Source organism: Cariama cristata, unplaced genomic scaffold, assembly GCF_000690535.1.
Source record: "Cariama cristata isolate BGI_N322 unplaced genomic scaffold, ASM69053v1 scaffold26075, whole genome shotgun sequence".
In the NCBI taxonomy this organism is placed as follows: domain Eukaryota; kingdom Metazoa; phylum Chordata; class Aves; order Cariamiformes; family Cariamidae; genus Cariama; species Cariama cristata.
In genome coordinates this window covers 12,672-36,067 of record NW_009619639.1, presented here as the reverse complement: position 1 = coordinate 36,067, position 23,396 = coordinate 12,672, and the positions used below count along the sequence as shown (strand labels likewise).

At 37.5% G+C, this 23,396-nt stretch overlaps 1 protein-coding gene across 1 annotated transcript in view; it reads right to left on the bottom strand.

Annotated features, from left to right (window-relative positions):
• LOC104162568 (chromodomain-helicase-DNA-binding protein 7-like) overlaps window positions 1-23,396 on the bottom strand; it is a gene marked incomplete at its 5' end in the record, with an annotated part of 47,860 nt that overhangs the window by 13,243 nt on the left and 11,221 nt on the right. Inside the window, 16 exon segments of the mRNA XM_009701324.1 lie at window positions 2,514-2,673; window positions 3,274-3,473; window positions 4,430-4,635; window positions 4,719-4,829; window positions 5,120-5,299; window positions 6,424-6,591; window positions 6,828-7,023; window positions 7,516-7,726; window positions 12,046-12,301; window positions 14,621-14,764; window positions 15,881-16,057; window positions 20,125-20,368; window positions 20,850-20,971; window positions 21,063-21,200; window positions 21,800-21,883; window positions 23,274-23,388. Of these exon segments, the coding sequence (XP_009699626.1) occupies window positions 2,514-2,673; window positions 3,274-3,473; window positions 4,430-4,635; window positions 4,719-4,829; window positions 5,120-5,299; window positions 6,424-6,591; window positions 6,828-7,023; window positions 7,516-7,726; window positions 12,046-12,301; window positions 14,621-14,764; window positions 15,881-16,057; window positions 20,125-20,368; window positions 20,850-20,971; window positions 21,063-21,200; window positions 21,800-21,883; window positions 23,274-23,388 (2,712 nt within the window).

Below are 23,396 nucleotides of genomic sequence, written 5' to 3'. Positions count from 1 at the left end.
GGGGGGGGGGGGGGGAATAATCCCCCATTTCCCTCGGGAGATATTAACTATTTTTACTCTTTATAGTTCAAACTGCTATTTAATTTTACCCATGCACAACCTAACTGCTACTAGGAAGTGAAAAATCGTCATTGCCCATGTTTATTTTTCCCCATTTCTGCAATACCACAGCCATTTTTGGAAGCGCTGTCAGGTGTTGTGGTCACACTTGAAGCTGGCAGGAGAGAGAATGGCAGATCGGCTTTTCAAGGAGACTAGAGAAGAGGTCAGCCCTGTAGAGAAAGTATCTACCTGAAAATAACCCCCTTCTCCTATGTTTACCCAATTCAGGGCACCCCCTGCTGCCAAGTTTGCGAAGTAAAACCAGTACCAGCTAAGATGGAGATTACTCAGCCTGCCCTCTCACTGTACCCAAATCCATCACGGCAACTGTTGAATTGCTGCTGCTCCTGGAACAGCAAGGGCGACCAGGGAAGCAGTAATCTGATCACCTACTTGCATGAAAAATTTAGACCACCACCAGTTTTGAGAGCTCCTCATTAGAGATCTGATGCAACCAGAGCAATTCCCCGTTTTACACGTGTTATTCAAGGAAACTGGGGATTTGAATGAAGGTCGTGTCCGCAATTCAAAACATGTCAGACATGCTTCTTTTTGTATGCATGATAACTGGGACCAGTAAGGTGTCCCTGCTCCCTGTGTGGCTATGTAAACAAGCTGCTGAGGGTCTCTATCATCTGAGTATTAAGCAGTAACAGCTGTTACATGAAGTCAAAGAAGAGGAACAGAAAAAAAAAAGCCAACATCAACCAAAATACAGAGGTTCTTTGCACCTTTCAGGAGTCCTAGGCATTAAACCAGCACACATGTTACACAAGGGCAGGACACCAGTTCTTGTAAAGCCAATTGCTACTGCAACCTTTTGAAAGAAATTACTCAGATTATTAACTGGCTTCTACCTCTGTTTGATTTTACCTGGGCTAAACATGTTGCTTCTACAATTCACTTAGTCCTGGCGGATCCAGGAAGCGAAGGAAAAAGATAGCAACTAAAAACATTCTTGCGCATTTACCAGTCTTCCCAATCCTTGTAATTGTTCTACTATATTATTACAGAAGCAATATTTTAAAAATGAATTTAAGTCTGATCTGCACACTGATAGAAGAAGTAATGAGGACATGTTACCTGGGAGATTAACATAATGTTACAGGAAAGAATTTAATTACTTTAAGAGCAAGTGAAATGTAATAACAGATCTGAGTAACAGTTTAGAAAAAAAAAAATCAGAAAGCAGTTTATTTGGAAGTGCACTTGCTAACATAATTCTGTAAGTACCTGTTTCCATCAGCTGAGAATTAAGCTTGGTTAGCATCTGGAAACGAGCTAATAAACCCCTTAAATGCCTTTCCTCCTTCACATCACACCCCCTATTGACAGCCCACAGGTACTTTTCAAATCAATAATTTCTTTCCAATAAACAGTATTAGTAAGACACAGTAGATATTAAAAACAGAAAAGTAATGACGACCTTTCATTAACACTGCATTACATCTGTATGGTATACATTCAATGAAGAGTATAATTTTAAAAACAAAACAAATCCCCCGAAAGCCAAAAAGCAAACAACCTCCCCCCCAACCCCAAAACTAGGTATTTTTGGGCCAAGGGTACGGTTCAGTGTCTATAATGGAGAACACAGCAAGCAAAACTGAGATGGAGAACCAGGACACTGTCAAAAGAAGCTGACAAAAATAACTAAGATACTACAAAACAAAAGCTAAAAGAATGTAAAAGCAGCTCTTAAGAGACATTCATACAACAACAGAACAACGTAACATCCAAACCAAAATACAATGATCTTTGTCCCCAAAGGCTTTCAGTTTAGTAACATGTTTACAATTTCAAAAATCAAATCAGGGCATTGATTCAGGTAAGACAGCTTGGTGAGAAGTTTTTTCTCAAGCAAAGGAGAAAAGAAGATATATTCTGTATAATGTGAACAGCAAGGGAGGAAAAAGAATGAAAAGAAGAGATACATCCGCACACAGGTGAACTACTACATGAAACTCTGCAAACTAAGAACTGGGTATTTGAGTTTAAAATCCAAAGAACAGAACTTTAAGGACATCAGCCTGAGAGACCCCACAAGAAGGGTAAGAAACAAATAGCTTTTGTTTAAAGATAGCCAATTGTCAAGAGAAATAGACTCAGCGCAGGGATACAGTCTTTCCTTTATATGGTAAAAAGAATAACCTCATCTGATTCCATTCTTGTTTAGTAAGCACAAAACAATTTTCTCCAGAACTGTGTTTTAAGCGCTGATCAGTCATAAAAAGATTATAGAAGTATCCACATATCTGTTAAGATGATTATCCCCAAACTAAAAAGTAATAATGGCTTTTACATCGTATTAAATCGCCCCATGTTCTATTAAATATACCCAAAAGAAGTTGCAGACTTTTCAAAAGCATGTAGTAAAAAAAACTCTAAATGAAATATTGATTAATACTTACTTGTTACAGTGATGTTTGAGATGTTTCCTATAGCTGTCTTCTTGAAATAATACATCCGGATTACAGGTGGTGAGCCAATCGGCGTCTTGCAGCATTGGCTGTGAACTCTGAGCTTTTACTTTTTTGCCTTTCCTCCCTCTGGGCACTGGTGCAGACAGACCTACATAAAACCCCAGTATTTCTTATACAATCTGGATAGAAAAGTTCTCACCCCAAACTGCATTACAAACACACATTTAAAGCTAAGTATCACTGCTGTATTATTTGTTTTGCGGGTAACACAACCACCAAAAACTGAACAGCAACATAATTCTGTACAGAAAATTGCAAATAACAAAATCAACCAAAACTTTCATGAAAATTTAGGTGTGAAGATTTCAAAAAATCAGAGCGCTAGCCAGAAAATGGTGTTATATAAATATTTCTTGTAAAAACTCTCATGAATCTCAATGGCCATAAGGAAACAAGCTTTCTGATTTACGGCAATTTGAAAGAGTAACTCCAGCAGTAGGTGCCACTTAAAAATTACGCTAGAGTATTTGTTCAAAACTGATTTAAGGAAAAGAGCACTGCATTCTACAAAGTGTCTGAGGGAGACTTCCCCTTTAAGTACGGACCAAGTCAAAGCCCACCTTACTCATAAAATCTGACAAGATCCTACAACATGTCAGAATGGTTATAGTTTAAACTAAATACATAGCATGACTGAAGCAATTCTTTCCTATTTACTAGCATCATTATTTGATTGTGGTAGACATACCGGAATGATTAACCAAAGCTCGAGTTTGCCCATCTGCAGTTGGAGTGATCAGATCCCAGATGAAACTTTTGATATTTTCATCCCCTTTGTAATGATTAAGACAATATACCAGGATAGTCCGGCAGATGGTTTCCACATCTTGTTCTGTTAGCTGACGTTTATAGCGCCCATGTGAGAGGATGTCAGTCCATCGACCCCAGCTATAAGAAAAATACGTTCAATACAACAGCCAGGGCACTGGTATTTTAATTTGTGACTTTCAATTTAACTCTTAGTACCCAGCAAGTTGGGACCTCCTGTGTTAGCACTAATGCATTTCGCATTTGCAGGCTACATCAGGGAATCCAACCTCCAGCACCAAAGAGTTAAGAATGTTTATTTTACAGAACAGGCAATAAGTTCACTGCTCGTAAAGCTGCAATTGAACTACACTCAAAATAATAAAGTACATATGTTTAACTCTAATAGTTCCAGTAAGCTACGAATAGGAAATTCAACCAATTCCTACAATCATGGGATTTGAGGAATCATTCTTATTTTGATCCTGAAATCCATTATTAGCAATTGCTGCATGCAACTTCCTAAAATACAGACAGTTATGCTGAAGACCACCGTGTTAGCAGTCAAATCTAGCTACTTGCTTGCAAAGAGACAAAAATCAAATTGGTAAATCCAATGGGGAAAAATATAGAGTATCAAATAGCTGAATTCAAGTGGCACCAAAATACCAGAATCTATGTTGAAAATCTCTAGATTTGACTGTTGATTTCATAACCACATTGTTCGTTACAAATACACTTTGTTATTCTCCACAACACTTCAAAAAGAGAGAGTAAACCTTGGTAACTCATGAGTTCTTTACCCTATGAGAAACCAAAACCAAATATTCCATCATCATCAAACTACGTATCTTGCCAGTGAGCTCATAGCCACCCGAGACATACTCCGATACTTTAAGCTAAATAATGCATATATAAGCACCTTTATGTATCAGCTTAAAATCTCACTGCCATGTATACAGCATAGTGAGGTAAAGGTTACACAGTAAGAGATTATGTGAATGTGTCCAAGAGACGGATGAGTTAATTTCTGTACATCATTTCCGTATTTTCAGTTCTTTAGCTACAATCAGTATATTTAATCTGTATATCCTTACCCATAAACCAACAAGTTCTTCTCCACCCTGAAACATTCACTTCTTGCATAACCTTGTGATTTGTCCTGAGGCCTACGGGGCTTTGTGCTAGGCTTTTCTTCAGAATCACTTTCCAGGTCTGAAAACTCCATCAGCTCATCCTCTTTGACTGCACTGTAGAGTCTGGTTTGCTTTCTTATTCTTGGTGTATCAATAACTAGGTTATTCTAAAATGAAAGCAAAAATGTAAAAATTTAGGGGGGGGAAATCTTCAATTTAATTGTACTAGGAACTATTGTAAAGTTCTTACCCTTCCATTTAAAGCATCGATATCCAGCTCAGCTTTCTTTGCCCACTTCTGCCAAAAATTAGGGTCATCCAAGGAAATGTCTGTCCTGTTCCCAGATGCAACAAAACTAGCCTAGTAAATGTGAAAACACATGCATTGGTTTCTTAACTGCATGCTACAAGGAATTTCTATTTTCACTAGTAAATACAACACTTAGGACTTATAAAAAGTAGTAGTTTCAAGAAAGAAAAAAAAGGTAAGCCTGGAAACTATCATGATGGGAAATACAGATATGCCAACATTTGTGAGGAAAACATCTGAGACAAGTACACCAAAAAACTAAATTGACTAGAAGGCAATTTAGTCCTCCTTCCATCTATCCTGGTCACAGTTTATTAATTTCCCTGAATGCCAATGCACACCTTTGCAAACGTTGAGCCTTTTCCTTCAGATTCAATAGTAATTGTGTGCGTTCGCCTTAAGAGAATCTGATCAATATCCTCTTCACAAAACTTTGACCCTTCATCTTCCTCATCCATCAGAGCACCATATGCCCCCTTTCGAAGAAGATCTTCTATTTCTTTCTTAGAAAGCTGTTGCACCTGTAACATGTAAGAAAAGGGGGTTGGGTGGTTTTTTTTTTTACATCAGCCACTGTGTACACCTGACAGCATAATCAGACTGATTGTCATCTTATTTGGCATTTTAAGAACTGAAACTAAGATAATGTGGTGTCGGTCAATTAAACATTCATGATGAAGTCACCTTTAAAAGAAGGATATGAACAACAATATTCACAGGGTGAAGTTACATGAGTGGTTTAAATGATTTCATAGTTCATTGTCACTGAAAACCTTCACTTTAGCTCTGATGACTACTGAACTCCTGGGAGCAGATTTAACTTACTAATCTGACAAAAAGTTAAAGCAAAAAAAGTCCAAAGCAAAAAGGCTCCATCAGAAAAAACTGACCGGAAGAAGCCCAACATCATAGAATCATTATGGTTGGAAGAGACCTCAAAGATCATCAAGACCAACCGTATACCTCTGATGCCACCATGCCTACTAAACCATGTCTTGAAGTACCACATCTAAATGTTTTTTTGAACACCTCCAGGGACGATGACTCCACCACCTCCCTGGGGAGCCCGTTCCAATGCCTAACAACTCTACCAGTGAAGAAATTGAGACCATTTCCTCTCATCCTATCGCTAATTACCGGGCAGAAGAGCCCAGCCCCCACCTTGCTACACCCTCCTTTCAGGTCGTTGTAGAGGGCGATCAGGTCTCCCCTCAGTCTCCTCTTCTCCAGACTAAACAACCCCAGCTCCCTCAGCTGCTCCTCGTAAGGCTTTTTCTCCAGGCCCTTCACCAGCTTTGCTGCCCTGCTCTGAACACGCTCCAGCAGCTCAATGTCCTTCTTATACTGAGGGGCCCAAAACTGAACACAGTATTCGATGTGCCAGGATCAACACAATGTAAAGTGTGGAATGGTGAGAACGGATGAGGACTGAGGGAACATGACTCCACCTGCCACCTTTTGGCAATACGGAAGCCATTAGGCTGAGTCACTTCATGTAGCCTTGCCCTTAATTAACCCTACTTTAAAATACATGCCGTACTCCATCTGAAAACCACTGTTCTCCAGTTAAAACGCAAACAAGCAAGAAAAGTGTTACACATTCATAGCATTTGTTGATCATGCACCTTAATACATTAATTCTCACCCCATTTGTAGCGTTTTCTCTTCCACTCATAGATTGTAGCACAGCTTTATCAAGGCCAAGCTTCAGGCTAGCTTTGTCAAACATTTCTCTTTCGTAAGAATTCCTTGTTATCAACCTGTAAATTTTCACTGATTTGCTCTGTCCTATTCTGTGACATCGTGCTTGAGCCTGATGAAACAAAGACAGACACTCAGTTACAGGAAAAAAATTTTTAAAATAATCAATACAGAGAACTTACATTAAAAGTTATTGCTTTCAACAGAAATAATAATCTTTATGCAAGAAATAATAATCTTTATCCCCTTACGAGAGGGACAACAGATAATTTCTCTTGTAGGTGAAGAAGATTTCACAGCAAAAAGGCAAAGAAAAATTTTCAGTAAAATCACCTCTTGCAATATTACCTGGAGGTCATTTTGGGGGTTCCAGTCTGAATCAAAAATGATGCAGGTATCAGCAGCAGTAAGATTAATGCCCAAGCCTCCTGCCCTTGTACACAGCAGGAAAACAAATCTATCAGAATCAGGTCTTGAAAACCTGTCAATAGCTGCCTGACGCAAGTTGCCTCTTACTCGGCCATCAATTCGTTCATATGGGTACCTGAAATAAAGATGCATTATAAGGAGAACTTTACTGTAATGGCATTGTTTCTTTGTAAGAATATGCAATAAAAGGAAAAGGAAAATATGCTACTATAGGGTCAAAAGAACTACAACAAACTGAGCAACTGCTCCTCTATTCACTAACTTCACCAGTGGAAGACATAGTACTTTGTCTCCTGCTTTGCATGTTTTGGTAAAGAACAGACTCTCGCTCCAAGGAATGAAATAAACATTCAGGCTTAAGCTAAAAAACTCCAGACCCACCAAAATATTTAACTGAGTAGTAAACTAAGAGGTTTAAACTCGAAAGAAAAATCTCAGTACTTGCAACTTAACAGGTATGCTTCTCCCTTTAGCCAGATCACTACAAAAAATACTGTAAAGTGTTTGAATTTCATCTCTTTTCAATATAGATTACTCACAGGTTAAATACTGTGGCCATTGAGAATAGCACAGTTTATTTAGAATTGTATTATATTGTTGCTCTCACCGTCTTTGAATGAGGTAGTCTTCCAGTATGTCCAAGCAGCGCACCATCTGGGAAAAGATAAGCACCCTGTGGCCACCAGCCTTCAGTTTTGGCAGCAGCTTGTCAATCAGTACTAGCTTGCCAGCAGCCTGGATCATTGCCTGGAGCTGAAAATCTGGAGAGTCGGCATTGTGTGTTTCTTTAAACTCTTCCAAAATTTTCTCTTCAGCACCTGCAAAGATTGGACAGCAATACATGAACACTGCAAAGGGTTTTATTAATAAACAATGAGCTCGCCTTCAATACCCTATAGAAACTGCAGGAATGTTTTAAGCATTATGAGAATAAACATTTATAAAAAATATTAAGCTTAAATTTAAACCAAACATGTAGACAAATATAGCATAAATAAAAAGTAACTCTCAGCATTCATTTTTTTTCCCCCCACTCTTTTAAGCAGGAGTAAACCCTTTCCTAAATAAATTCATACAATTATTTGATGCACACAATTTAATGAAATATTAACAAAAAAAGATGAAAAAAGTAAACCATATTCCCACTGATCCAATCGATTTTCTGTTTTTAAATGCAACATGAAAGAAAAAATATCTCATTTCCACAGGAAAATACTAGGAATACAAATCACATTTGATGTCTCTGCCTCCAAAACCAAAACCAGGCTTAAGCATGCGCATGACCTGGACCTGCTCCTTCCATTATTAATTATACAATCAAAATACATACAATGAAAAAACTAATGTGAGGAGGAAGGGGAATAAGCAGCTGTGAAATTATTTTACCTTCTATTTAGCTTTCTTTTCTCACTGAATGTGGTTTTTTTGTTGTTTGACGAAGCTACCCAATGTATATATTCTTTCCAGAATTAGTCAAAAGTTCTTTCTTGCCACTCCCTTTGCCTATGCACAGCAGCAAATACTTCCTTGCACTGCTCATTACCTGCAGACTACAGACCAAGTTCAAGTTTTCTCTTCAACCTCTCCTATGCTTTTATTCCATTTTTTTAATGTCACTTCTACGAACAGTGGACTATTCCAAGAATTATCGGATTACTATTCTTGGCTATGTAAAAGGTTAGGAATCTTCGTTCTAAGCTTATTTCACATCCAAATAAACCCTTTTTTGGAGCTTTTTCAGTCCCTCTGTTGTTTTCTTTTTTTAAAGAAAACACAGTTTATAAAGTCTTTCTGCTTTGTATAATATTCAGCTTCAATACTGTTTTTGAATAACACAAGGCAAGGTGGGAGGGTTGGGGGAGGGGGGAACAGCAGCTTACTGCCAGACTTCTGCTGAGCATCTCTCTCCTATCCCAGTTCTAAGGAGATGCCTGTAAACAAACACGCAAACGCATCCTCCCTGCGCGATCGCTGTTTCAGCGCCTGCTGCAATGTGGTGTCTTAACTAGATACCACCCTAAGCAGGTTGTCTGACAGCTTTGTGTTACTCACTACACTTGCACTACGAGCTTTTAGAGAGTTTAACGGACTCAAGATGTGACCATACTAGAAGGTACTTTGACGTCCCTCGATTTTCCTTATCTGGATTCCCTTCTCCAAGCATTACTGATCCTAATAGCTCGCACATAAGAAAAATAAACCCATGTGAAAATAGTACAATCAGACACTCCTTCAAGTTCCCTTCAATCATGTCACTTCCCATCTTGGAAACTGGGCAGAGTTTCAGGTAGTAAATCTCAGATTCTGTACCGAGTTTACACAGTTTCAGGATATAGTAGGCTGTCAAGCAGTTCATAGACAGTAACTTCAGTGATCTTTCTTGGTTACGCCATTTATTTCTTACTCAACTGTGATATCCAAATTTAAGTTTCACTACTATGAACTAAACCAATATGCAAACACAGCATCTGCACAAGCGAACCACCTAAGCCCAGCAAACCCACAAGCAGGTGTAATGAATGATGAATTTTCAGTATGAGAGTTTGCTCTCAGCAAGACTCCCTTCAATAACAGACCAAGACCTCCAAAAATCTGCTCTTTCAATACCCTATCCAATAACACTGTAGCATGTGGAAGCAGAGAGGCACTCCCCACCGCTGGTTTTTGGAGACAAAGAGGAATGATGTATAAATACTTGAGAATGGTTGCTATGGAGAAAACAAGGAGTCCAGCTCTAAGAAAAGTGACAGACAACACTTTGCTCAAGTTGGAGAACACACAAAACGCAGTAACTCCTTCTAGAAGTCTACTCAAAGACAGTCTCAGCAGATCACCACTCTCTGCTCCACAGAGGAGATCTACCAATCAAGAAACACACAGAAAACCCACTCCACATTCAATTTCTACCATACTACTTCCACCATAAAACCTTCTATGGCTCTTAACTGAAGATTATCTAGAAGACTTGCTTGCAACTTTTACGCGAAACAAAACATACAGTGTTCTCCTCAGATATTCAAATATAGATGTAGCACTGCTTGCTCACAAAACCTGTAAACTTGGAAGAAAATGAGAAGGATTCAGAGACACCTTTATAAAAGTAGTTGTCTTGAGAACTTGCTACTGCAACAAATCATTCATCAGGAGAACACACTACACAATGTTATGTACTAGCACCGCAAGACCTCTTGGTAGAACTACAACAAACTTGTGCCATCACTCTAAGTACAAAGACGTTAATTACCAATCAATAAAATAAAACCTCAGGCTCAGACAACTACAGGATGTAAGAGTATTTTCTGTCCTAGAATTACAAAGGATGTATTTGTTTAGTTCCATCTCCACACTAATAATTGTCAGGATTTATTTATTTTTACCTCAACTCTGAAGGTTTGACTCACCTGCATGACACCAAGCAAGTCCAAATGTTCAAAAGTCACAAAAACGTTATAATGGCAAAAGCATGCAAGAGACAAACCCACTTCCCTTTATTAGGGTTAAGATACAGTTATCAAAAAATACTTGACATTTTCTATATAGCCACCTGGACTTCAGCAGTCTCTAAGAGACACTAAATGATACAAGACTTGTGAGGAAAAAAAAATAAAAAAAATCACTGCTGTAGGCAACCCTGCAAGCACTACTCATGAACTCTGTTTGACAAAACAAAGTAGCAGCAAAATACTCAGTTTATTTCTTTTAGCAAACATGAAATAAGGAAAAATAAAGGCAAGGTTAAAAAAAGCTGAAAACCAAGAAATGTAAAAAGCATCAAGTTCAGAAGCTTATAACCTGAACATCCTAAACTATTTTCTGATAAACTCATTTATATAATGGATTAACTTCAAAACAAAGAATCAACAAACAAAAAAACCCTAGAGCAGAACCACAACGCTACTTTACTGTATGCTCATCTGAGTTTAGAAACTGAGTAGCCCACCAGCATGGCTGGGTTGAAGTACTTTGGAGTAACCCTGTATCGTGTCTTTGGAATAATTACTTGTGCATGAAATATAACTAGATGTCATTTCGTGAATCAGTTTAAGCATTTTTTCCCCCCTATTTAAACAAAAAATGTCAAGGAAAAAAGTAAGCACTGCAATATGGAAGTCATACAATAAAAAAAACCTGAAATCACATATGGCGCTTGAATAAAACAGACTTTCATCATGAAGCTTATAACCAGCATTAACCCAACCATAGCATAAATCATACACAGTACAGAAGAGGAGTTGGGAAACAAGAAACCAGCAGAATGCAATCCCGTATGGAGGTTTGTGTTACATCCTCAAAAGGAAGATTTGATTTGACGAACACATACAAGTTTAGCATAATTCAGACAGCTATAGCTAGCCAGTTCATCGTATGGTCAGTCACTGGAACAGGGTCCCCAGGGAAGCGGTCATGGCACCACGACTGTCAGAGGGCAAGGAGCATCTGAATGAATGCTCTTAGTCATATGATTTAGTTTTAGGTAGTTCTGCAAGGAGCAGGGAGTTGGACTTGATGATCCTTACAGGTTCCTTGCAACTTGAGATATTCTATGATTCTATAGTACTTGCCATAGATAATCCTGATGTAAAACCAACAGCATCACACTGAAAAACGGTTTTTGTTTTAAGTCTAAGATGACAATCATACACATCTTTTTCTGACTAGTTAAATTACAAAAACGAACTGACAACATGTGGCCATAAAAGCAGGTCTGATCATCCTTTCTTACCCCACAACTTTTATTCAGAAATTTTAAGTTACTATCTCATTAATGTTCTATGGCAAGAAAGCAAGCAGCTGCTAACTGTAACTCTGAAGGCAAAAATACCGTATTTTTGCAGCATCCAACAACCTACATAATAACTGAAGTCTTGTTTGTCAGCAATAACAGAAAGAAAAACTTGGTAATACCAACACTAACTCTGTCAAGGCTAGGAAGCCTTGGAAAAAAGCAGCACTGTTGTCTTCAAAAGCAATGCTGGCCTCGCTAGTAGATATTCATACCCAAGAGAACCTAAAAGGTTCTCTCACTCTTCTACTTAAAATAAATGAATAAATAAAAAGGCACACTAGAATAGAATTTCTAACTTACTGAACTCCCTTACAATCATTTTTCAAATGAAAAGAAAAACAAGAGGCCTACCATTAATAAGGTATGGATGATTGCAGCATTTTCTTAGTTCCATCATAGTGTTTAAAAGATTAGGTACATTTGCCTGACCTCCACCCTTGGAAAGAAACGTGAAATTCTTTTCAAGAATAGCACGATAGTATTTCTTCTGAATATTTGTCAGCTCAACTTCAATGATGGTTTCCTCTTTGGGGGCCAGGTTCTTTTCTACATCCTCCTTGAGACGTCTCAGCATCATCGGTTTTAAAATAGCTTGGAGTTTTTGCACCTAGAAAATACATGTTTAATAAAAAACTGAATTAAAGCTGCAAGGCTTCAAATACTTATTTTTCAATTTCCTTAATTCTAAAACCCTTGTTTCCTACGCCAGATCCCAAGTAGAGAGCATTTGTAAAAAACTCCTTCCTCAATGACCTACAGACTGAGTTCTCCTTGTTAACTCAGTGACATACACACTTCTAAAGTCAATTTTCAGCGTGTAACCCTTCTGTTTAGTGAATGTTATTAAACAGATCTCACTTAGACCTATGTTTCCACACAAGGATAGTACTGCACACCAGTCACACAGAACTAACCCTAAGTAATCGCAGCTATATAAGCAAATCTGATTCTAAGATCTAGATTTGCAGTTAAGTTCTACCTACTAAACATAGTGTTTAACTATTTTTTTCCTTTATGTATCTGCTCCTAATTATCTTCTCATTTCCCCAGTTCTGACATCCATTGAAGTAGAAAATATTTAGGCATGGTCTCAAAGTGAAAATATTCTATTTCTGTAAATTTTTAAACACGCTGATAATTTTCAGTGTCTCCAGGTTTTGCAGCATATACTTTAAGCCATATCCTAAATGCGGGAGGGAGGAAGAAATGTTCATTTTCCTCAAAAAAATTAGCTAAGTTTTGTCAAGTTTTTGTAAAGTCTCTTACATAAAAAGCTCAAACATATGCCATATAGAAAAAGATTGGTTTACGTTGTCTCTCAAAGTATAAACCACCTCAGTGTTGAAGAGCTGGTAATTCACCCTGAAATTGGTCATCATCTGTTGATGCAGAGCTGCACAGCAGAAACATGAACAAAAGACACTTTCTCCTGAATTCACATTATTCCCTTAGTAATAAAAAGCAACTTCAGGAGAAAAAAAGATCAATTACTACGTAGGGATGAACAATTAAAAAAAAATACATGGAGTAGGACTGCAACAAATGGAGGAGAAAACCCAAGTCATTAACACATAATAATCTCTCCCATCACTTGAAAGATAAATCAAATTCCAAAGCATCTAATGGTGCGTCAGCAGAGAAGGCAGTTCTTCCAAAACTTCTTGGCCCAAGCAATCCAAGCTCCAATTCTGCTCATGGCTGATGGCATTATTTTAGTAATATTTCCATGCATGGCTTCAAAAATTTCCAGTTCTGCTCTGCTGACATTCTGAGCTGGTCAGACAAAAGCTATGCTGAGAGTTAGGATATATTAACTCCAGCTCAAACACTATGTCAACAGGACTACATGGCTTCTGGATCAGAGCTGGCTCCCTTCCAATCGGGTCAGAGTCCATTCTGACTGGCATGCAACTGCCTGCACAATCTGTGGAAAAATATCCTATGACTCCCTCAGGACATGCTATGATTTTTCCAGGAGGTAAAGGGCTGGGGGGGGAGCCGTTTTGTAATTTAGACTATTACCTGTGAAAGAGTTGCTCTCATAGAAAGTTAACAAATTCAAGCAGTCCAAAGTTAGAAATACCAGAAATTGAACTTTCAGACAAAACCAACATAAAGTTGCACACAAAAACACATGCAATTGTGAAGTTAGATTATCATAGAGTGCAAAGGGCCAAACTGAGGTGCTTAAATTAAGATGCCATGCTTCAGTTAACTCCTAATGCTAAGGTGATTTGACTGTTACCTATTGACTTAAAACATTTTCATAGATACAAGAAGAAATTTAAGTTTTATATATGATCAGAGGCTTTTACATGTTAGATCCAAAACATGCTGCGTTGAGGGTCTTTAATTTTGCACTGATTTATGCATTTCTTTTATTAGATAGCTTGAGAAATCTGTTTCTGAGCCCAAAAAAACCTCCCTCCATTTGGTTACCTCTTGCTAAACTAGGTTTCAAATACGTTCCTGCTTGCACAGAAGTCACTGACAAAACTCTCAGATGTTAAGTCCACAGAAGTTACAGAGGACAGTCTCCTCACTCTGATACTGATGTGTAAGGAGGAATGTCAACTGACAAGTTAATTCTTAGAGTGAACAAGCAATTCTAGAAGTATTTTCATCCAGCAACCATTACAAGACACCCCACCCCTATTTTTAAACACCACATTCTAACAAGGGGAAGCTTTCCCCGTTTCTGCATGACCAATGAACAAAGGGTAAAAAAAAAAGTGATAAGGCAAAGTGACTTTTGATCAAAAGCAAAAAACTTAACAAAATGAAAACAAACTGGGATAAAACTACTGTGGTCTTCCAAAAAGTAAATAGGTATTCTTCATAAAAACAAGTAATGAAGGTCTTACGTAATAAAATTGATAACTTCACAATAACCAACTAGAAAAGTAAGTGTGCAGGAGAAGTTTACCTGTTCTTCAGTTTTCAGATCACCAAATTCTTGCATGAATGTGGTTTCTGATGGGAAGCGACCTGGTTCCAAGAAGTGAAGCAAGCTAAATAGCTCTTCTACAGTATTTTGCAAAGGGGTTCCAGTAAGCAGCACTTTATGCTCCTGAAAGGTGAAGAAACAGTTGCCTTGGAATCCATCTAAATTCATTTTCAATAGAGAAATACACAAAACTGCCCCTTTTTTTGCCTATATGCATCTCTCATCTTTGCTTCCTCTCAACAGAGCATGCGACTGGCAGAGACAAGAGTAAAAGCTACATGTTGCTTTAGAAGAGGAGCTCAGAGAGGTTAAGCAACTAGCCCAATGTCAAACATGAATTTAGTAGTAGAACAAGAACTGGAGAGAGAAGTACTGTATCTCCCTCTATAGTCACACCTATAAGCTCAGCTTTCCTCTAATAGTAACTATAATAAGGAAAATAAATTGTATACAGCATTTTTATAAACTTTGATTCGTTAAGCCTCAAGACTCCTTCAAGAAAAGTATTAACCCACAGGTCACCAGTGCACGTGTACACTAATGTTTACATCTCTTTATTCTTATCAGAAATAAGACGGTTTGAGTTCCAGGTGTTAACTTTAACTTAACATGACTGCATTCCTCTCACATTTTTAAAGAATCTTCTGACCAGAAAAAAAAAAAAAATTGCCTTTTAAGTGGTAAATAACTTTAAAAACCATCATCTTATTTTTCTCTGTGTGCTTAATACATGTATTTTGTGCACATAACATAACACGTATTTATGTAAGCATCAGAAATAAACTCACTTCTCCCTTCCTTAGTCACTCTGAAAGAACACCCTTAAGGCCCCACAATAAATTAACATTACAGTTGACATGAATGCAGAGCAGTTTAATTCTCTCACCCGTATTCGGCCACCTGGCAACATTATACCTTTAAATAAATGTCTATGTGAAGAAGCAACTATGGAGTAAGTCCCATGAAAAGAGAGAAAGGAAAGAACAAATTTATCTTGATTCTCTTAACAGAATCCCCATAATTCTAAGTCTAAATCAATGACGAGACTTATGAAACATCAGCACTCCAAAACTGAAGGTATGCCTATGCTTCCAGGTATTTTAAAGACTCTCTCAGCTGCATTCCCTCATTCTGCTTAGCACTTGATGATTTTTACTTGAGAAGAAAATCTTTTATTTTACTTTTTGCTGAAACCATAAAACCACAGAAGACGCAAATGTAAGAGATGTACACACTGACCAGGTCCATCATCTTGAGTCCTTCCAAAAGCTTACAGTTCCTGTTTTTCAGCCTGTGGGCCTCATCGATGACCACGCAACGCCATGGAATGTTACGCAGCTCTGGGCAGTCAGTCAAGATCATTTCAAATGTTGTAATAATGGCATGGAACTTGTAGGACCCCTTTATCACACGACCCTAAAAAGAACAGCAAAAGTTAAACTCCCTGGCAAAGAAAGGAAGTACATTTGTTTCATCTTCAAAATTCATTCTTTAAAAATACAGAACAGTACAATGGGTAAGGTATTTTAAGTAAATGAAGCCATTATTGCTGACTCAATGAGGGAACTTACAATTAGTAAGTTTACCGATGGCTTCATGCTAGCTATGTTTTTAATCCTGTAAAAAGGCCCACAGAATCACTGCACATTCATTACGAAGATGCTATACAAGTATTTCAGTCATAACTCATATGGATTATACTAATGCCTTGAAGCATTAATGTATTGCTACAATATTCAAATAAGGTTTTCAGACTTTGTCAAGAGAGTTTTCTTTTTCTTTTAAATTAAAGGTATGTGACGGTCCTCCCCCAAAAATCCAAATAAGCCAGAATTACATTAAGGCTTTATTTTTATGACTATTAGAATATTTTGCTCCCAATAAACAGGAATTTTTTCCTGGTGGACATCAAGTATCCCAAACATCTACACTTCTAGCAAACAGCTTTGAAAAGAAGCAAATCTCTGCACTCTTAAATGGAGGATGTGTATCTCTGTGTACATTTCCTTGATATTTTTGAAGATTAGTGTTAAGGAAAACTCAACAGGATGATTTAGTTGATGTCTGGCACCATATTCACTATTTATTTGGTTAGTTGAGGGTCTTATTTTCCGGGCTGATACAAACACTTTATTTTAAAAAAAAAACAAAACCCAAAAAACCTGAATAAACTTTACTCAAGATCATGAAATCAACATCTGACATTATACTGTACTTCTTCCCAAGGTTGTTCAAAGAAAGATGTAACGTGGTATCTCCAGTGCCACTGGGTCTGTGCAGAAACACTGTCTCTCTAAGGACAGGGCTCACACAAGTTCAAAGCTGTTCTGTGTTTTCAAAGCAGGACTATGTCGTGGGTTGTATATTGAATACATTTCAAAAGAAACGGGTATTTTACAATAAGGTGACCATTTCTTCCTTCAAACAGGTGCAAGCCTGGATCCTTTTATAAGCGACCTGCATATAATCCTCTCCAAACTGTGGGGATCAGAAGTGGCTACTGCCTCAATAAAATGATTGGAAACCTGATATCCTGAACTCAGCACTAAATCTGCCTCTGCACATCAAGAGTATTTCAGAAGAAGTAATGACCTGACCAACACTGCTTTTGCATGGCATAGTCCAGAAACATTTATCATTTAACATTTAGTGTTGAAGTCACACCACTGCAGAAATGTATTTTGTTATCGACTACTCTCCAGCTTTTCACAACAACTTGACTCTGGTTACTGGTGCTGAATGAAAAATCACACTACCACAGATGGGGTAGGTGCTCCTTAAGCACACTGTCCCTTATTATTGCCTTTCAAAGCTCAGACTCAGACTTTCTCAACGCTCAATTGTCTTTTTGAGAAACAGGTCAGCTTGAGAGGTCTCTTTTCATGTTGAGACCTAAAAAGCCAAAGATACCAAAGTCTAGGTTGATGTGTTTGGCAAGGGGACTAGAAATGATACTGCCAAAGCCTGCCTTCTTTCTCTCCCTTCTTGTACCCCACTGATGGTACTTTAGAGGATGCCAGACTGAACACTACATGGGGATTCTTTTTGTCAGAACATGAATAGATTCCGCCCCCCTCCCATAACTTGGTTTCTACCATGCGTTTCACAGCTGACAGTCTTACAAAGAATAGAACACAGAAGGTGATTTCATGACACCTCTAAGCTAGCTGCCACCAAAAGGACGAGTTCACTCGATTTTTCCTTTATCCCCAACCATGGCAATTGTCTGATTCTCCTCTTAAGTCAGTTCAGGGAGCAAAGCTAGCACAAAATGACTTGGTTTTCTGTGCCATGAATGCTTTGTCATTATTCACTATGCGGTCAAATGGCTGCCGTGGTCATTGCAAGAGGCAAATTAAGAATATGGCAACAGGGGGAACAAAACTTTCTGGAGCATCTTGCTTCAGAGCCTTTTCGTTGCCTTTAGATCAATGAAATGATATTGTCAAAATAACACTAAGAATCTGCACAGTAAGTGGGATTTTTCTGATTATGTTCCTCGAGGTTTCATGCTACGTAACTGCTGCATCCTAAGGGGAAGAACAGGCTGAGAACAAGCGCTGCTTCAAGACAAACAAACATGATTTTTAAAACAGGGAACACTTCAGTAGAGAAAGTATTTGTATAAAACCAAATTTTAAACTTTGATATAAAATACCAATCTCTGATAAGAAATAATTTTAAAACCAGAAAAAGTACAAATCAATTCCAGTTCATTTGTGTATTATACATCTAGGTAAGAAGCTAAATGTGATTATTATCATAACGAATATAAGCCATTAGATCTCAGTGTAGCAACTGTTATTCAAATCAATCTTCTTTAATAACAGCATATAGGGTTTTGATTTGAAAGTTTCTTTGATAAATTGCTGAGAAAATGGTTATTTTCTAGGCCAAACAGATGTAACTTCTAACTACTATGAATTACTATGTGTTTTTCTATTATATTTAAGTACGTGACTATTTCTGTTTGCCCTAATGGCATGTCAAGTTGTGCCACAGTCATCACCTTCAAAACAGTTTTTACTGAGTTCTTTCCCTGTAAAAACATATTTTATGCTTTGCAACCACCCTCATCGCTTTGCTCCAGGACTCTGGTTTTTCAACACTCGTTTAGAGGACAGGAAGTGAGAACCAGGCAGAACTGGACTACCCACCACATTACTGACAGAGAGAAGAATGCTGTAACTTTTCTGCTCTTTAATAAAGATTTCTTTCCTCCTACACACTCGTACTACACTAGCCCTTTTAACCACAGTCTCACAGCATGAACTCATGTTTAGCTGGTCGTGTGTCATGACACAAAAGGATTCGCATTTGTTTTACAGCCTTCCTAGAACCGAGCTCTCCCTACTCTAAGAATCACCTCTGTTCCTCGTCCACTGATAGCCCTATATTTAGCTATTCTGAGTATTGTTAGCTTGGATCCAGTTTATTAAGTAATATAGCTTACTCTGTATCCATGAACCGTCTTAATTATTTACCACTCTCCCCATCTTTCTGTCATTTGAAAACTTCCTCGGTAATGATTTTATGTTTTCTTTCAGGTCATTGATAAAAGTGTTATATAGCTCATGGACACGAACCAATCCCTGAAGAACTACGCTGGAAATGCAAATCATTTCTCATTTACAATTACATCAAGAAATATCAGTCAGCCAGTTTTAAATCCACTTAATGTGTGCCATATTGATTTTATATCATTACAGTTTATTAATCAAAATATCCAGTGGCATAAAATCAAATGCTTTACAGAAAATTTAAATATATGAATTCACCACTATCACTTCTTTAAGCTCAGCTGGAAATGATACTCCAGAACGTATCAAATCAGGTTGAACTTCCACTCTTTTTTTCTCATAAGTGAAGAGGATTATGTCGTTTTGCAATAATATTCAATGTATGCACATTATTTTCCCTCAATCTCATTTACTCACTCTGTTGATCTTCATAAGCTTCAGTCTTCCAAATAATTTTCTGTTTCTACCCCCAATCTTTTCTGTACCCACTTTCCTTCTCTCCTAAGAACTATTCAACCTGAGCACAGTAACACAGATTCAAAATATATCTGACTTATAAAATCCGATAAAGAAGCATCGACAAGTTTAATTTCTGCAAGCTGGTCTTTTCTTGGAATGGTAGGCAAAGATTGATTTTTAAGCTTAGTTCCAATTAACATAGTTTCTCTATTAAGAATCTTTTCTGCCAGCGCTCCTCAGGACCACAAAATAATGAAAACCTTGCATCAAACAATGAAACCCTGAACACGAGTTGCACCATCTCAGGAACTCTTGGTCCCCCTCCACTTCCAGTTGATCTCTCAGCTACTATTAAAAAGCACTCTCTTTATTAATACATATGCCTTCATTATTAGCTAAAACCTACCATATCAGTACTAAAAACCTAATCGATGCTTAGATTAGTAAACAATAGTAAAGCATATACAAAAAAGAAAGAAAGAAAAATCACGTAGAGCTTTTTACCTGTGGATCTTTGAAATACATTTCATACAACTGAATGGTCCGCCGGCTTGCTTGACTCCCATGATACACAACCACATTCAACTCTGTCCAGGTGCGGAACTCCCTCTCCCAGTTGGGAATTGTAGATAATGGTGCAATAACCAAGAAAGGACCATGGATTCCTTTCAAATATATCTCATAGAGAAACGTAATGGACTGGATAGTCTTTCCCAACCCCATTTCATCTGCTAAAATGCAGTTTCGTCTGAAAACAATAATAAGAACAGTTTGAATGATTTATTCCTAACTTAGAACATAGAATATCAGTAAGGAGCTAAACGAAATAAACCAGAAATTTCTAGAATGGCAAGTTTACACTGAAAAGGTATCATAATCTTCTTGCATTTTAAATAAATGTTATGTTTTGTGATGCAGTAAGTACGAATACATCCACTTTATGTACCTCTCAAGTTCACATGGGGGAGGAAGGGACAGCAGGAGTGTGCACTAACACATATACATGGAAAAGCATTTGTCACAAGAAGCTATCTGAAATATTCATGTTTTATGCAACATTATGTTATCCACCCAAAATTAGTTTGTATATGACTCCTGCAGCAAAAAATGAGATGTGTAAATAAGCTTAAAACCTTGCTTTAGAAGATTACTTTAAAAGGTTATTGTTTCAAATAAGCTACAAAAGCATTTCCAAAGCAGGATTCAGGAGTAACCAATATTTTACGTACGTGTTGTACCAATTGAAAAGAAGCCAGTTTACTCCCTCCAACTGGTATTCCCTGAGTTTGTTATTGTTTTTATACTCCCTGGAACTCTCCGATTTCTTCCAGTCATCGGCAGGAGGTCGCTCCTGTTTCAAATACAGCAAATCCCATTAGTGGTTTCTGAAAGACCACATTACTATTTTCAAATAAAATCCTCTATACGGAGCCAATTCTTACCACACGCTCCATTTCTGGCTCCCTAGACATCAGTTTCTCAAATTCTTCGATCTTAGCTTGGTCGATGTCTTGCTTGAGCTCCCAAGTGCTGTCTTCATAAGGAAGTGAACACCATTTCACCAGATAATGTGTTACAGGCTTTGTTAAGACAAAAATAAGATTACATCACAATTCAGAAAGAATAAAAAGTGTAACCATTTTTACAGGAGATCTGTAGGCTAGATACAATTCAAAAAGCTTTACCAGACCTGAATGTCTGAATCAGCCAAAAGTATAAGCAACACCTTGACAACCTTAATGAAGTAAGATCAGAATGCGGGGAATGCAGGCTTACCACCAAAACGAACACAACACTACATCTGAAATCACTACAGTTAGACTAGAATTTAGAAGTAAAACAATATTTGTTTTCCAACTGTTAAAATTTCTATGCTTTACCACATATTTAAACATTCAATTGTTTTTTCTTATCAGTGTCATCAGAAACTTCCCAGCAAGCCAACCCAACCACCACCATTCACTGATAGAGCAATATGGGAACACTGACACTGCCAGTGAAGCTTTCTGTTCCCCCAGGATCAAAAAGGAATCTCCTGGAAGACAAAGTGATCTTGTTCTGCAGAATGAGTCATTAAAAAGTAAGAAACAGTGAACTGTTTAATATACTCACATTTCTAAACAATAAATTCTAAATACAATGTCTGTATGACTACAGATGCACTAAAAGTTTTGCTTACCTCTCCATTATCATCTGTGCTACGTGAAAAATCCATTATTCGATCAACTTCCACATAATCTGGATTAAAAAGCTCATCGTCAATCTGTTCAAGGAGAGAGGCAAAAATATAAAGATATCTCTATTAGCCCTTCCTGAGAGGAAAAATTACTATATATTTCACCAGGCAATAATATTTTGGGTCACGGTGACATAGAATTTATATTTGGCAAACTTCAACATGTTAATTGAAATGCTACAATTCAGCAAGATCATTCCCCGTGAGGGAATCAGACTTCTCAGACTTTGTTAACTGGGCCTCTTAATTACTGTGTGAAACCTTTTACTGTGAGAGAATGTTTAAGAATATTTTAAATGAAGTGTGAAATTACAATTCACTAATGAGCAATCGAAAAGGCTTATGGCATGCAATGCATTTAGCATTCTTGAAAACTACAGCTTGCAATAAAGAAATTAGAGCCTTGTACACTAAGTGCCTTTGGATTATTTCAACTACAGGAATTGTCTAACTGCTTTATAAGCAAGATTCAAAGATTATTATTTCAAAAACAGAGAAAAGACACTGCATGCATACACAGTTTCTCAAAAAATCAGAATTTGTTATGCTCTTTCTTATCCCTCCAACAACCTACGGGATTCTCTTCTGTACTAAAGGGTTGTGTTTCATTTTATACTTTTAAGATCCCCTCCAATAGAAAAGGCAGACAAAAGGACTAAAGACTATGTACATTTTGAGAGCTTCTTCTAAAACAAGAACAAATTCCAAGTATTTACAAGAACTTGTGACCCACTTGGAAAGAGATTTAAAAAAAATTTAAAAAAAGAAGCAATTCCAGGCATCTTCACTGAGAAGAGACTGAAGTTTTCAATTTGCAACAGGTTTGGTTCAGGTTGAACTATATAGTAAAAATAAATATAAATAAATAAATACAGTAGCACATGAACTTCACCCCCCCCCACCCCCCCTACCTCCCCCCCCCCCACCCCAATAAACAGCATTTTACCAAAAGGCAAGCTTTCATAGACACAAATCAGCAGATCTGGTCTTTTATTGACAGGACCCCTGCCACACTACTGCTTATGGCTCTAAGTGAAATTAAATTGATGATAAAAAGCTTAGAATCCCTAGTGAGCAGCAGCCCGTAACACAGAAAAATGTGATGCATTTTTCTGGCATAATCAGCTTCTGAGGAAAGAGACCTGGTACTGATTCAGTGAGAGTCATGCTTACAATGCAAACAACTAACCACTCATTTTAAGAAAAAAACCATAGTAAAAAGTATACAGTCAGGACAGATCACTTGCGTTTCATAAACTTGCAAGACTTGGATCAAGAATGGTTATACTTTATACCAGAATAAATGCTACTGATATATCACACAGTTGTTCAAAATCTTCTGCTTGTATACAAAACAAGAATTCATAAGAATATTCCTTAAATACCTAAAAGAAAGAAAGAAAGAAAGAACTCATACTTCTGAAAGGAATTTGTTCTGGCCCTGTTTTGCCTTAAACCGCTTAATCTTCTGCTGAATTCTCTTGTCTTTGTCCAGCTCTTCCACAGATGCCCACTGACAATGAAGGTAAGAACTAGAAGA